The sequence below is a fragment of the Pelophylax lessonae genome (assembly GCF_965119305.1).
Source record: "Pelophylax lessonae genome assembly, chromosome: 3".
NCBI lineage: Eukaryota > Metazoa > Chordata > Amphibia > Anura > Ranidae > Pelophylax > Pelophylax lessonae.
Genome location: NC_138770.1, coordinates 263,976,432 through 263,991,848, shown reverse-complemented (window position 1 = coordinate 263,991,848; position 15,417 = coordinate 263,976,432). Strand labels below are relative to the sequence as shown.

The 15,417-nt window shown below is 42.1% G+C and overlaps 2 protein-coding genes across 3 annotated transcripts in view; one reads left to right on the top strand and one right to left on the bottom strand.

Annotated features, from left to right (window-relative positions):
- LRRC31 (leucine rich repeat containing 31) overlaps positions 1-9,625 on the top strand; it is a 64,323-nt gene extending 54,698 nt beyond the window's left edge. Inside the window, exon 10 of the mRNA XM_082249196.1 lies at positions 9,144-9,625. Within this exon, the coding sequence (XP_082105322.1) occupies positions 9,144-9,460 (317 nt within the window). The 3' untranslated portion in view covers positions 9,461-9,625. The remainder of the gene's footprint in view (positions 1-9,143) is intronic.
- LRRIQ4 (leucine rich repeats and IQ motif containing 4) overlaps positions 9,486-15,417 on the bottom strand; it is a 31,706-nt gene continuing 25,774 nt past the window's right edge. For both annotated transcript variants that reach the window (XM_082249194.1, XM_082249195.1), the window contains exon 6: positions 9,486-10,207. In XM_082249194.1, coding sequence (XP_082105320.1) covers positions 10,058-10,207 — 150 coding nt within the window. In that variant the 3' untranslated portion in view covers positions 9,486-10,057. The remainder of the gene's footprint in view (positions 10,208-15,417) is intronic.

The window sequence follows — 15,417 nt, the reverse complement described above, 5'->3', positions numbered from 1 at the left end:
CCTCATTTCAGGTAAGGCTGGCCAAAGACGGTTCAAATCTCGGCCGGTTCAGCAGGCATTAATGGGCAGGTTCATTCAACATTAATGGGCAGGCTGAATGTACCAAGCTGATCGATCTGTCAACTTGGGTAGAGACAGCCTGCTGGATTCACTTGGGATCCCACCAGGAGAAGACAATTGCTTAGGAGAAAGGGATTCCCCTTTCAACACTGACTGTGTTGATGGGGGAATCGTGCATATTTTTTCCTGTGACGAAATGCCGTCACTGAGGGCCATACCCACATGAGCAGCCCACTGGTCTAGTCACGTTTGACCCCAAGGACTTGGACTGTAGACTGGGGGGGTCCAACAGACTTGCTGAAGGCCCGTCGTGGGTCTGGCCACAAGTTTGTCTATTTCTTTGGGGGAAGATATGTGATGGATGACCTGATTTGTTTGGCGCGGGCCACAAGCTTGCGGCGCCATTTTTGTGTTTTACATGTGTCTAGATGTCGCTGTGTTGTGTGTCTGTATTCTACATAGAGCAGTGTGTGTGTCTGTATATGCAGCTGTGGGTCAACAAAGAGGGGGGGGGGCAGGAGCTCCTATAGACTGTAAAATATAGTTAGGTGGGAAATGTATTACTTGTCTGTATATATTGCTTGTCTGTGCCTCTCCCCCTCCCCCTCCCCCTTCCTTTTCCTGTGCTAGCAGGGCGTTGTCCAAGGGACACTGCCAGCCCAGTTTAAACCAGCTGCTTTGTCCCTCCTCCATCTCCCATCAGGTTCTTGGGATTGAAACCCCTGTTGTATTGTGTTAGAGACCCCATGTAGGGGTCTGTGCCTGTAAAACTGTGTGTGACAAAAATAAACGCGAGTCATTCCTGTTATACCCTTCATCAAGTCTTGGCTGATTTTTCTTCAATGGCTGAGAGCGCTGACCGGTGTGCTCTGGGGGGGGGGCATCCCCCTGTCAGAACACAACAAAACAGTAGGGGAGATCACTGTACTAAGGTCGCATAGTCAGTACATTGGCTCCTCCTGAGCTGTCAGTTTTTTTCAGTTTAGCCCTGCTGGGTTAAAACGAAAAAAAAAAAAAATAGTAGTGTGTACCAGGCTTAAATCTGTCAGGCAGCACACAAGGCAAACACTGACATTTTTTGAGCAATAGTGGAGGTCTGAATTGGACTGACTACCATTGGTCTCAACCCAAGCAGTTTTACACTTCACAGGAGTGTAAAAAATGGTAAGACCACTGATGTCTTGGGATAAAAGCAGAAAAACCTCTATTGGCCCTTCATACAGTAAAAACCTTACTCTTGAGACAAGCTCAGCTGATCAAATGTGCCCCCCACCCCCACATTCCTTAAAAGAGAAGCTCAGATTTAAAAAAACATACATACTCACCTACATGGCTGCAGCATCAATCCGATGCTGCAGCTGTTCCCTGCCAGCTCTAACACAGAGGATTAAGTGATTGAATGGCCGCTGATCACTTAGTTCTCGGGCTTCACTGAACAGAAAGTGGTGACTGTCAGACACAGTCTCTCTGCTCTTCCCTTCCAACGCTCACTGGAGTGCCAGAGTTTAGACTGGTTCTGGGACGTCAGCCAACTTCTGTAGTGCAGGGGGTCATATCCAAATGCCAAAAAGATCTCTGGCAGTGCTGAGTAGCCCAGATCTTTCTAAAAGATGCTGCAGCATTGTTGCATAACTGTCATCTTGTGAGATTTGGGCTACTCAACATTCTCTGAGATCTGTCTGGAAGGAGGGTGCCTAGGTGCTGCAAAAAGAAGAAGCTGAGGAAAGGTAAGCATATTGTCTCCTTCCCCTTTTCCCCTGCATGGTTTTCTTTTTGCACCTTTTTAGGCTGGGTTCACACTTATGCATTTCCCCGCATTCAATTTGCACTACAGGAGTCTGTAACCGACTCTCAATGGAGCCGGTTCACACAGCACTAGGGCAGCCAGGTCTTGTGCATCTTTGGCTCTGTTTCAAGTTTAAATTTGGGCAAAGATTTAGACCTGAAACGAAGAACAGGGACGCCCTGGACCCCCTGCTGCGAGCCGCGCCCGCAGCTACTGTGAACATAACCTTATCAGGTGTTTCAGAGAGAAGTATGGGGGATTTTGGGGGGGGGGGGGCATTAAATGGGTGAAATGTTTAGATGTTTTCAAGTCTGTAAGCCTTAGGGATTCAAAGCTGAACTCTAGACAGATGAAAAAAAAAAAAAAAAAACTACTGAACTCTTATTACAGGTAGAGAACAAGGATGACCTCTTCAATGCACTACTGCTTCCACATTGCCCACTCAAAAGATAGAAGGGTCCTGGACCAATTAAACAATACGTTTTAACTGCTGTGTAGTTTGCAGAGGTGTCCTGAAATGGTTGTGCTGACTGGCACGGAAATCCAAAGCTGGGTATACAGTAGTGCAATTTAGTTCGAAGTTAATTTTGTGTTGTAAGGGTTTGTTCCTTTTTCTAATCATGGGTGGTGTCAAATTGACTTTCATTTTCAACCGCAGTGAAGAGTGATTTAAAGGGGCATGATGGAAAATTTTTCTCGAATGTACGAATTTCTAACTGTATGTCATTTTTGTTCAGTAAAGTCCATTAATTCTAAAATTGAATGGTAAAATCTAATTAAATATTGAACAACTTTAGAACGACATTTAAATGTAATGAGATTTTTCAATTTTTGTATGAATTTTCATTCGAAATTCTACTAGTGTATACACAGCCTAAAGCTCAAGGTAGGCTGAATCAAATTATTTTCCTTAGGCAATAAAACAGTTCACATATCTGTATTTCTGCTATGTGTTTAGGTATATTTCATATATATATATATATATATATATATATATATATATATATATATATATATATATATATATATATATATATATATATATATATCTTATTTTGTCCAGTGTTAATTACTTTTTTACTATAGTATTCCAATTTATGAAGCCCCTAAAAAAAAAATATCCAGTGGCAGTGCCTACATGATAAATCTAAATCTTCCCTGATCATGTTTGGTTAGTATAAATACTTGGAAGACAGGTTCAGGCTACAGATTCTGTACATTATTTCCCCAATGTCAGTACTAACATGAATCTTGTCTCATGCTGGTTCTAGTGGGTGCTGCCTTGTCTTTATACATGGCCTTTTTAAAACGAAAACAAAATAGGCCCAAGAGAAAAACTTGATATAGGTTCAAAGAAGGTTTGTTTGTTTTTTTCTAATCATTAGTCAACGTTAGTTTTCAACCCCAGTGACGAGATAATTCAAAGATGCAAAATTTTTATCAGACGAACGAATTTCTAATGGTGTATGTGATTTTCATTCAATAAAATCCAAATGTTAAAAGCAAATGAAATCTTTCGAATAACAAATGTTCTGACATTTTTCGTACAAATTATCCTAAGAAATTTCCTTTGAAATTCTATCCATTTATGCACAGCTTTAGGGACTGTGTACCTGGTAATTGTCTTTTCAATCTATAGTTTAACAAAAATATCAAGAGATGCAATGATGTACTGTGGAAAAGTAAGAACCCTTGGTATCAAAAGCTGGCTTTGCCCTGTAACGTCTTGTAGACATCTGCTATAGCTGCCCACTTGTCTTTGACATTTAACTTTTTAACACTTCTCCATGCAAAACTTCTTCAGGTGAAAGATGTTTGTGGATTTTCTTTCATTAATTGGCAATTTCAACCCCCCTCCCCCCTACAAAATTTCAATAAAAAAATCAAATTGGGGCTTTGATAGGGGAAGTCCACAACCCTCTATTTCTTCTTTTTCGAGCCTTCCTTGGTAAATCTGCTAGTTTGCTTCAGATCATTATCATGCTGAAAGTTTAATTTCTGGTTTATTTTCAGCCTCATATTTTCACCAAGCACACATATGATGCAGGTGATTCAATGACTGTTAACTGTCTAGACCCTGAAGCAGCGCCAAACTAGAACATTTCCACCACCATGCATCACAGTTGTTATGAGGTGTTTTTTTTCTTTTTTTTTTTTTTGTAAATATTTTAGTTTGCAGCAAACCTGTCCACAGGTAACATGAACAAACAACTCCATCTTGGATAGGTCAAATGGAAAACCATAATCTTGCTCCAACAGCTCTGGACAGCAAAGGCTTTTTTCACACTCCCCTTTAAGTGGAATTGGTATGATCTCTTTCTGATTATAGATGAATGCACTTATACATACTTTTTTCCATATGATATATCTGCATTTTCTGTTAATTTAGATCAAGAAAATGAAAACACTGGGGTTGATTTACTAAAACTGGAGCACTCAGAATCTGGTTCAGCTGTACATGGTAGACAATCAGATTCTAACTTCAGCTTGTTCAATTAGGCTTCAACAATAAATCCTGGAAGCCGATTGGTTTCTATGAAGAGCTGCATCAGATTTTGCACTCACGAGTTTTAGAAAATCTTCCCCATTATGTCAATTTATTGTGTCATTTACAGTGCCTTGCGAAAGTATTCGGCCCCCTTGAACTTTTCGACCTTTTGCCACATTTCAGGCTTCAAACCGAAAGATATAAAACTGTAATTTTTTGTGAAGAATCAACAACAAGTGGGACACAATCATGAAGTGGAACGAAATTTATTGGATATTTCAAACTTTTTTTTTAACAAATAAAAAACTGAAAAATTGGGCGTGCAAAATTATTCAGCCCCCTTATGTTAATACTTTGTAGCGCCACCTTTTGCTGCGATTACAGCTGTAAGTCGCTTGGGGTATGTCTCTATCAAATTTGAAGTGTGAGACCGCACTCAGGATTTTAGATGAAACCAATGATTTTCTTCCTCAAAAGTATAACAGACAGACAGTGTACAGGAACAGACGTGTCAGGTTGACGCGTTTCACGACATGACCAGTCGCTTACTCATAACCACACTGAGAGATAGCAGAGATCGACTGGTATTAGTAGATGGACAAGCCAGCAGAAATAAATTAGTGTGATTAAACACAGGTTGTGCTACTTGAATTGATGAAGAGTAGAAAAAAGCCGATCTATCTGCGATCGCACAGCTAGGACAATCAAATGACACATGAAACCCCACTGAAGGGGATATAACATGAGATTGTGAAAGAAAAAACATATACCACAAGGATAGAAACATATATAGTAAAATCATGTATGCGCGATGGAACCACATAAAGGCAGGCTGTATAAATAAATGAATAAAGTAAGACCACCAATGGTATGTGCAAAATGTCTTGTGCATCCATCCAAAAGGCATTTTTTATATATAAAGAAGGTAAACTTCTTTCCATGCATGAAGAGTGTCAATAGTAGTATAATGTAGATAATCACCATCTGGGTGAACCAATATGATTGTATGTGTAAAAGGGGGGGTGATGGTGATGAATGAATATTATGTAAGAGTAAGTGAAAAATTGAGATAAGGAAAATAAAGTGGGATGAAAAAAGACGTGGAAAAAGGTAAACTGAATAAGGAATAATAAGATAATAAGGTGTGTGACAATATAAATGTAAATATAAACATTAACTATTGATCTTTAACCTCCCTGGCGGTATGATTCTGTCAGGAATTCTGTTCCAAAAGCGGTACAATTCTTTTCATGGAAATTTGGCGTTATGTATTATAGGCCTACAATTCTTAGTAATTACTGACTTAAACCTGACCAAAACAAGAGTCTAGTAGACATCCCAGATGTGATAAATTTGAAACACAAACAAGTGAATTATAATTGAATCAATAATATTATTTTATTATTTAATATATAATATATATAATAAAATTATATTATTGATTAGATTATAATTCATGCGCTATATATTATATATATATGTGTGTGTGTGTGTGTGTATGTATATATATATATATATATATATATATATATATATATATATATATATAAACGCATGAATTATAATCAAATCAATAATATAATTTTATATATATATATATATATATGTGTGTGTGTATATATATATATATATATATATATATATATATATGCATATATATAATATAAAATGTGTTATGTGTTTTGTGCAACGTTTTTTTTTTTTTTTTTTTTTGAATTTCCCTCCCTAGTTCCGCTCCCATGCAGCATTGCTGCTGCAGGGAACGGAACTAGGAAGTCCTCCTACCGACAGACGAGCGGCGGAGATCTCGCTGGCGGTCACAGCAATGGAAGATCATCGCTGGATCGCCAGGATAAGGTAAGAGAAGCTCCGCTGCGCTGTCTGCACGCTCTGCCCATTGACCCTGAGCGTGACTCGGGGATACCGCTAATACCAGAAAATTCCTACCCCGAGTCACGCTCGGGTTTACCGCTAAGGCGGTTAAAGAAGAACATGTGTCAGGGATGCATAGAATTATAAATGCAGTGTGTATGTGAAATGAAAAATAAAAGGAACACTTGCAAGAAAAACAACCATTGGGGTCAAGAAAACAATCCACATAGGATCCAAAAATAATAATCGCCTGTATGTATGTGTCTCATAAGCGCAATATGTCCAATATCTTTTGGGATCGGTCTCAAATCTGAACAATACTAAAACATAGATGCCATGAGTCAAGATGAATGCATAGACACTTACTAAATAAACAAAAACTGTATATGAACATGCGGGTATAGTATATTATACTAAAACATGAGCCAATGTAATATCCCATGTATATGGAAACGTACAATATTAGAATATAAAAAAGGGGCAGCGTATGTTCATAGAGATAAAAACTAAAAAGTCTCATAACACAAATATATATACCAACAAGCATATCATGGACTCATGGCATCCTAGATATGAGACCGGTGCCGAAGACAAAAAAGGGAAAAACCCCCCTTTCTTATTAATGTTAAAAGACAATACTATTAGCAATAAACTGGCTCGATAAATGGGAAATAGTGAATGAACAAATTAATTATGCAAAAATTCCCATATAGCCAGTTGACAGACAAGAAAACAGGAACAGGGAACCAGAAACATGGTGCGAAATGTATTGACATACACGGGCCGATACATCTCTGGCAAGAATCATAACATAGAGGGCAAAAAGAACAAAACCAAAACCAAGACAGGTAATGGATATTATCACCATCACCCCCCCTTTTACACATACAATCATATTGGTTCACCCAGATGGTGATTATCTACATTATAGTACTACTATAATACTACTATTGACACTCTTCATGCATGGAAAGAAGTTTACCTTCTTTATATATAAAAATGCTTTTTGGATGGATGCACAAGACATCTCTACGTTTGCACATACCATTGGTGGTCTTGCTTTATTCATTTATTTATACAGCCTGCCTTTATGTGGTTCTATCGCGCATACATGATTTTACTATATATGTATAGTTTCTATCCTTGTGGTATATGTTTTTTCTTTCACAATCTCATGTTGTATCCCCTTCAGTGGGGTTTCATGTGTCATTTGATTGTCCTAGCTGTGCGATCGCAGATAGATCTGCTTTTTTCTACTCTTCATCAATTCAAGTAGCACAACCTGTGTTTAATCACACTAATTTATTTCTGCTGGCTTGTCCATCTACTAATACCAGCCGATCTCTGCTATCTCTCAGTGTGGTTATGTCGTGAAACGCGTCAACCTGACACGTCTGTTCCTGTACACTGTCTGTCTGTTATACTTTTGAGGAATAAAGAAAATCATTGGTTTCATCTAAAATCCTGAGTGCGGTCTCACACTTCAAATTTGCATATCCCTGGATGGCAGATCCGACCTGCACTGGGTCTTGATACTTGTACCTGAGCGGCTTTCCCTTCTCTCCTCAAGTATGTCTCTATCAGTTTTGCACATCGAGAGACTGAAATTTTTGCCCATTCCTCCTTGCAAAACAGCTCGAGCTCAGTGAGGTTGGATGGAGAGTGTTTGTGAACAGCAGTTTTCCGTTCTTTCCACAGATTCTCGATTGGATTCAGGTCTGGACTTTGACTTGGCCATTCTAACACCTGGATATGTTTATTTGTGAACCATTCCATTGTAGATTTTGCTTTATGTTTTGGATCATTGTTTTGTTAGAAGACAAATCTCCGTCCCAGTCTCAGGTCTTTTGCAGACTCCATCAGGTTTTCTTCCAGAATGGTCCTGCATTTGGCTCCATCCATCTTCCCATCAATTTTAATCATCTTCCCTGTCCCTGCTGAAGAAAAGCAGGCCCAAACCATGATGCTGCCCCCACCATGTTTGACAGTGGGGATGGTGTGTTCAGGGTGATGAGCTGTGATGCTTTTACGCCAAACATAACCTTTTGCATTGTTGCCAAAAAGTTGGATTTTGGTTTCATCTGACAGCACCTTCTTCCACATGTTTGGTGTGTCTCCCAGGTGGCTTGTGGCTGATTGTTGTCCTATGGACAGAGTCTCCCACCTCAGCTGTAGATCTCTGCAGTTCATCCAGAGTGATCATGGGCCTCTTGGCTGCATCTCTGATCAGTCTTCTCCTTGTATGAGCTGAAAGTTTAGAGGGATGGCCAGGTCTTCGTAGATTTGCAGTGGTCTGATACTCCCATTTCAATATTATCGCTTGCACAGTGCTCCTTGGGATGTTTAAAGCTTGGGAAATCTTTTTGTATCCAAATCCGGCTTTAAACTTCTCCACAACAGTATCTCGGACCTGCCTGGTTTGTTCCTTGTTCTTCATGATGCTCTCTGCACTTTAAACGGACCTCTGAGACTATCACAGTGCAGGTGCATTTATACGGAGACTTGATTACACACAGGTGGATTCTATTTATCATCATTAGTCATTTAGGCCAACATTGGATCATTCAGAGATCCTCACTGAACTTCTGGAAAGCGTTTTCTGCACTGAAAGTAAAAGGGCTGAATAATTTTGCACGCCCAATTTTTCAGTTTTTTATTTGTTAGCAAAGTTTGAAATATCTAATAAATTTTGTTCCACTTCATGATTGTGTCCCACTTGTTGTTGATTCTTCACAGAAAATTACAGCTTTATATCTATGTTTGAAGCCTGAAATGTGGCAAAAGGTCGCAAAGTTCAAGGGGGCCGAATACTTTCGCACTGTATCCAAGCAAATCTTTTCCATGGGGCGTACTTGCTTTTTTTCACATGTATGCAAACACAGTTAACAAAACTTTAACTCTTAATGTTTTGTGATATTATGTTGTTATGTATTGCAGGATCAGCAGCACAATCCAGTCATCTGGACAGCTTACAGCAGCTGGACCTTGCCTACAATGACACTGTTCCTGATGAAGCCTGGTCCTTATTGTTTGAAAGTATCCCTGCTCTGAAGAACATAACTGAACTAGATATTAGCTTAAGGCCAGCTTCTGCCCGTGACTGTGGTCCATGGTTCATTCACCTACTATCCAACATACCTAAGCTACCTATGCTGAAAGAATTGGGTATGCAGCGCTGGACTCTATCAACAGCCGAGCAGCAGCAACTCAACAGAATCTGCAAAGAAAACAACATCAGCATTCACAATGACTGATTTTAAAAGCTAAACTTTCTCCATGTTTTTCCTCTGGGATGGAAGGGAGATGGATAAACACTGTGTGCACTCCACCTGCTTGTATTCTCACTATAGCTAGTTCACGGTTACACAATAATAGACACCATACATCATTTTGCTGACATGTATTAATTTGTGTGAGGCTACAAAATAATTGCACTTTTGTAATTAGATAAATATCACAGATTTGCATAATATTTTCCTGAATTTGTTTAAAGCACGATTGATACAATTTGGTGGACTGTTGGATCCAATATGTTTGTCTTTTATATCCTGTGCAGATTTTTTCATGGTGAACACAAAAGCAAATAAATATAGCAGCCTGGCATTGCACGTGAATTGTATGTTGGCGGTAAAGTAAGGTTGTGTTAGCACAGTGTGGAATGTCTTGCATAACAAAGACCTTTAATGTCACAGGAGAAACTGGTTTGATCACTTACATCCATTGTACCTGGGAATAATGCAGTCTGCAGTGTGCAAAGCCCATGCTCACTAAGGTTCTACTGTATACTGTATGTCGGTATGTTTCCATAACAACAGGATGGCCTCTTATTTCTGTGAGAGAGTTGTTCACTCTTACTTCTTTTTCCCCTTTACAACACCTTTCTTGTTTTTTCCCTTTACTTTCTTATCCTTCTTTGATTTGCTTTTTTTCCCAATCTGAAGAAGGTAAGAATAGGGTCCAAGACCTTTCCGTACCATGATCCCACGCCACAATGCTTGAATCTACAGTGAAGATATAAAAAAACAGTGAATTAAAAAAAAACAAAAAACTGCATATTATTCCTAACATAAATTGGCAGTCTGTGCCCCAATCCAAGATAAGGGGCCCAGAGCTAGTTTCAGACACTGATCAGATTTAGGGGCACTGTACCTACTGGGTGGAAACCATTGCTACGGAAAAATGAACAATGCTTTTTTTTTTTAAACAGGTAAAAATGAACAATGTTTAACCACCTAAAGTGGTTGTATACCTCTGGACATTTTTTTTCCCTGTAAGGTAAAGTCATAATGTGCTAGTATGCATCACATACTAGCATATTATGTTAAACTTACCTTAAAACGAAGCTGTTCCAGCGCTGCAATATCAGTGCTGCAGGGGCTCCCATCTTCCCCCGTCTTGCTTCTGGGTTAGCGGGCTTTTTTGCTCTGTGATTGGCTGGAGCTGCGATGATGCCCCTCCCGTGCATGCGCGCAGGAGTCGCCATCCATGGCACAAGGCTCTGAAGGAATGGCATGGGTGGACATTCCTTCAGAGCGCAATCGCCAGTGATGTCACTGGCTTAAAGTAATGTAAATATCTTCTAAATGGTGCACATTTAGGAGATATTTACACTACCTATAAGTAAGCCTTATTATAGGCTTACCTATAGGTAAAAGTCAGTAAAGGAAGTTTACTTCCTCTTTTAAGGATCAGGCCTTTTTCTGAAACGTCTTGCTTACAAGTTAAAATCAGTATTTTTTGCTAGAAAATTACTTGGAACTCCAAACATTATATTTTTTAGCAGAGACCCTAGAAAATAAAATGGCAGTCGTTGCAATATTTTAAGTTACACTGTATTTGTACAGCGGTCTTTTAAACTCCAATTTTTGGGATAAAAAACATTTAATTAAAATATATTTAAAAAAAAAAAATGGTTGGTAAGTTAGCCCAATTTTTGTATAATGTGAAAGATGTTACGATGAAATACCTAACATCCCATGCTTTAAAATTGCGCACACTCGTGGAATGGCAGCAAATTACATAGACAATGCTTTAAAAAATGTTAACAGTTACCAGTTTAGAGTTACAGAAGAGGTCTAGGTCCCTAATTATTGCCGTCGCTCTAACAATTGCGGTGATACCTCACATGTGTGGCTTGAACACTGTTTACATTTGCTTCTGCGCGTGAGCATGGAGGAATGGGGCACTTTAATTTTTTTTTCTCTATCGCTCATTGACAGACGTAGTCCTCGGTGATACAGCACCTTCGGGTTATGTTGCCTCCACAGGAGTAGGACTAGACAGGAAATAAAATGCTCTGGCCACACCCTAGGGGCAGTCCCAGAGGGTATATCCTCTCTCTCTCTGCCTCAGCAAATCAGTTTTTTTCTGTCTAGTCAGGAGTAAGGACCTAGATACCTTGCTGGGATCTTCGGTCCTGGCAGGATTTTTTTCTTAGAAAATAATTTTTTAAGACAGCTTTTTTTCTCCAGTGTTCCTGTGAGATGTTCAAGCAAGAAAGCTGAACTGGGCGACGGGCTGGATGTTGAGATCCAGTGGTCACCCCAGTTCAGCCTACGAGCGCGTGCAGGCCATAGCTCCGCGCTGGGTCGGCCGCGACATAGTCCCACTGGACGGGGACTGACTCTGTGAGTTAAACGTCTCGCTGAAACGCCAAAGACCATGAGTCACGGCGCCCGTATTGGTCGACAGCCCTCCTACCTCGGTGGAGAGGGGTACTGTCAGGAGTTGGCGCCCGCCTGGTTCCGGTATAGTGAGTAGTATGTTCCCCCTTTCCCCTTGACGGGTCTTGTGGTGAACGCGGGCCCCTCTCTGTAATGGTAAGGATGGGTTCCCCTCTATCCTACAACATGTCACAGATCCCCCTAATTGAGTGTGATTTTTGTGTACAAGAAGCCAGGAGACTTGGTTTGGGAGCTGACAATCTAATTGTAAAGATGTGTAAATGATTGTAGTCAGTGGCAGTACTAGAACTTTACTGTGATAGTATAAGGTATCCTACCTGTCAGTAGCCACAGGGCGATGTCTATACATGTATACTGCATTCCAGATCATTCCTCCAGCTAAGCAGCGGACCGCATACGGCCCGCTAGGGTCCGGTACCTCCGACCACGCTGACCACCATGAGGGTGAAGGGTTGTGAGGCCGATATCCTTCTGCAGACATGCCGCTATTCTGTGCAGGCCGCCGCCATTGTCTGATAGATCGCACGAGGCCGCCATTTTGGTGTAGCCTCGTGTCTCCAGCATGGGGGCGGCCATGTTTGAGGTGACTCAAACACCTCATGGAGCCAGGGGGAGGAGCCGGCAGGCGTGTTAAGGGGCGGAGCCGCCTCTTTTACCCAGGAAATAGGGCCAAAGACTTCCTGTCTGTAACAAGACAAGCACTGAGCAAGCTGATGAAAACTTCTGTGCATCAGGGATGAGCCTTGGGGTCTGTCTCTCTCTCTGTGGGGTCCAAAAAGGCAGGTAACACTGAGGGGCGCTGTTGCGACTGGGGGACACACAAAAAAAAAAGTTTTTTTTTTTTTTTTTTTTACTTTGTCATTTTTTGTCGCTGGCAAGTGTCTTGTATAATCATTGACCCTGCCGCATAGGTATCCCCACCTGATCCCCTCAAGGTGGCCGCAGGACCCTCCAGTACCCCACTTGTTTTTAATGCATTATCGGCAATTTTGGAGTCTTTGGTATCCCGGGTGGAGGTGGCCTGTCAGGGACGGGGGTCAAGTAGCGACCCCCGCCTACCCCTATTGTTTATCAGATACGGATTCGGAACTGGTCAATGCAGTTGCAGGTCCCTCTTAGGGGGCTGTTGTCTCAGATAATATCTCCTCAGCAGTGAGGAGCACGTTTCTGCCTCCGCCATAGCACAAGAGTGGTGGATGCACTAGTTGTGTCCATCCGGGAAACCTTTAGTCTTGAGGTTACACCGGCAGAGGTAGCTGAGACTGAGATTCCTTTTTGGTACTTGTTAGCCTACCAAAAGGGCGAAGGATTTTCCTTTACCCAAATGGGGTCGTTTTGAAACGAACCCCTGTTATTTCCAAACGCATGGCTAGGTGCTATCCGTTTGAGGAATTCCTCTTTATAGGATAGACGGTACCACCTGCTGTCTTGCCACAGACTGTTAGGATAAAAAGACCTCGTAACTAACGAGGACCTTCCTTTTCTGCTCATATAGAGTTGTTCGTTCCGCGAGGGCGGGCGATAAGGCGAAACCCTCCAAAGCCCCTTTAGAGGGGTTTCAAAGGGCGCTGGTCGGGTAAACAAAGAGTCCGGCTCAGCCAAGCCTGAAGAATATAGCCTGATGCGCCCCTACCCATCTCTGGGGTGGGGGGGGGGATGTCTTCACCGGTTTCTGGAGGACACAGGATCGAGTTTCGATCACTTCCACCGGTGTGATTCTGCCCTTCTAACATTGAACGGTTTCAGGGGTTCTATTCGAACCTATTCACAATGCCCAGGAAAGAGGGCAAGGTGCGTCCAAATCTGGACTTGGGAAGAAATAGAGTCCATCCGTACAGTGGTGGCCTCCCTGCATAAAAGAGATTTCCTGGCGTCCATAGACATATAGGATGCCTATCTTTATATCCCCATCATCGCAGGACATCAGCTTTTTTTCGCTTTTCCAAAGATCATCCCTGGTTCCCACCAGGAGACTGAACTATCTGGGCCTAAGGTTGGATACATCCTGGGCAAGAGAGTTTCTCCTTGCTGGGAAACTCCAGAAGGTTCAGTCAACGATTCGGATGTTGCTGTCCGTCAATTGGCTGGGACTGATGGTGGCCTTCTTAGAGGCAGTACCGTATACCCAGTCTCATACCCGAATTCTCCTGAAGGAGATTCTTTTTTAATGGAATCAGAATTCCGATTCCCTGGACAATCGGATCCGGTTGAGCGAGCGGACCAGGAAGTCTCCGATGCTCAACCAGGGGAAGTCATTTCTTCCGATAGTATCCAGATTACCAATAAGGGTATCGGAACTGAGAGCGATCAGATTTTGTCTGATTTACTGGATCGAGCAGCTCTAGAGCAGCCCGATTCGGATCCAATCGCATATGGCCTCTTCATCCAGAGGTTTTTTCCCTAGCTGTCCCTTCATTGGGACATCCCGGATGTGGATCTGTTGGCACCTTGGCCTAACAGGAAGGTGCGGAGGTTTTTAGCTCGCGCCACGATCCTCTAGCGGACGCAGCAGAAACGCTGATCGCCCCGTGGGGGCAGTATCAGCTACAGCATGCCTTCCATCCTCTCAAGTTGCTGCGGGAACTTCTTCGCAGGATAGAGGTGGAGGGAATTCCAGTTATTCTGGAAATTCTGGATTGACCTCGTCAAGCCTGGTACGCCGACTTGGCGAGGCTAGTCGCGGACGCTCCTTGGAGACTTCCTCTCAGGGAGGATTTGCGGTCTCAGGGACCGATCTTCCATCTTGCTTTACAGTCGCTGGCTTAATGGCCTGGCCATTGAGACCCAGGTACTGAAGGACAAGGGAGTGTCAGCTTCAGTTATTCCTACCTCCAGTTAAAGCAAGGAAAGCGACTTCCAGCACATGGAAGTCTTATATTGCATGGTGTGAATCTATTGGATTTCCCCCACAGACCTATTCGGTGACCCGAATTTTGGTCTGTCTGCAACAAGGGGTTGAGCAGAAACTATCCTTGAGCACGATCAAGGGTCAGGTTTTCGGCGTTAGCAATCTTCTTTCAAGAAACCTTTGGCTAATCATTCCTTGGTGCGGAAGATATTAGGGAGATTCCCTTGCTTACATTCCCAGAAGGTGGCCTTCTTGGTGGCCATTACTTCTCTACGCAGGGTGTCAGAACTGGCCGCATTATCCTGTCGTTCCCCAGATCTGGTGGTTCATAGGGATAAGGTGGTTCTTCCGAATCCATCCTTCCTTCCTAAAGTGGTTTTCGTAAGACGGACTCACTTTTTGTGATCACGGATAGCCCTTGAAGGGGGTTGCCTGTGTCTGCCGCGACCATATCTACATGGATCAGTCAGACGGTGGTACAGGCTTATTCTATTAAGGGTTGGAATCCTCCGTTCCCTGTTAGGGCGCACTTCACTCGAGCGCTCAGTACTTCCTGGGCCTTTCGCCATCAGGCGTCAGTGGTCCAGGTATGTAAAGCGGCCACCTGGTCGTCGGTACATACCTTTACAAAATTTTATAAAATTGATGTGATGGCATCGGCGGATGCCTCATTTGGCCG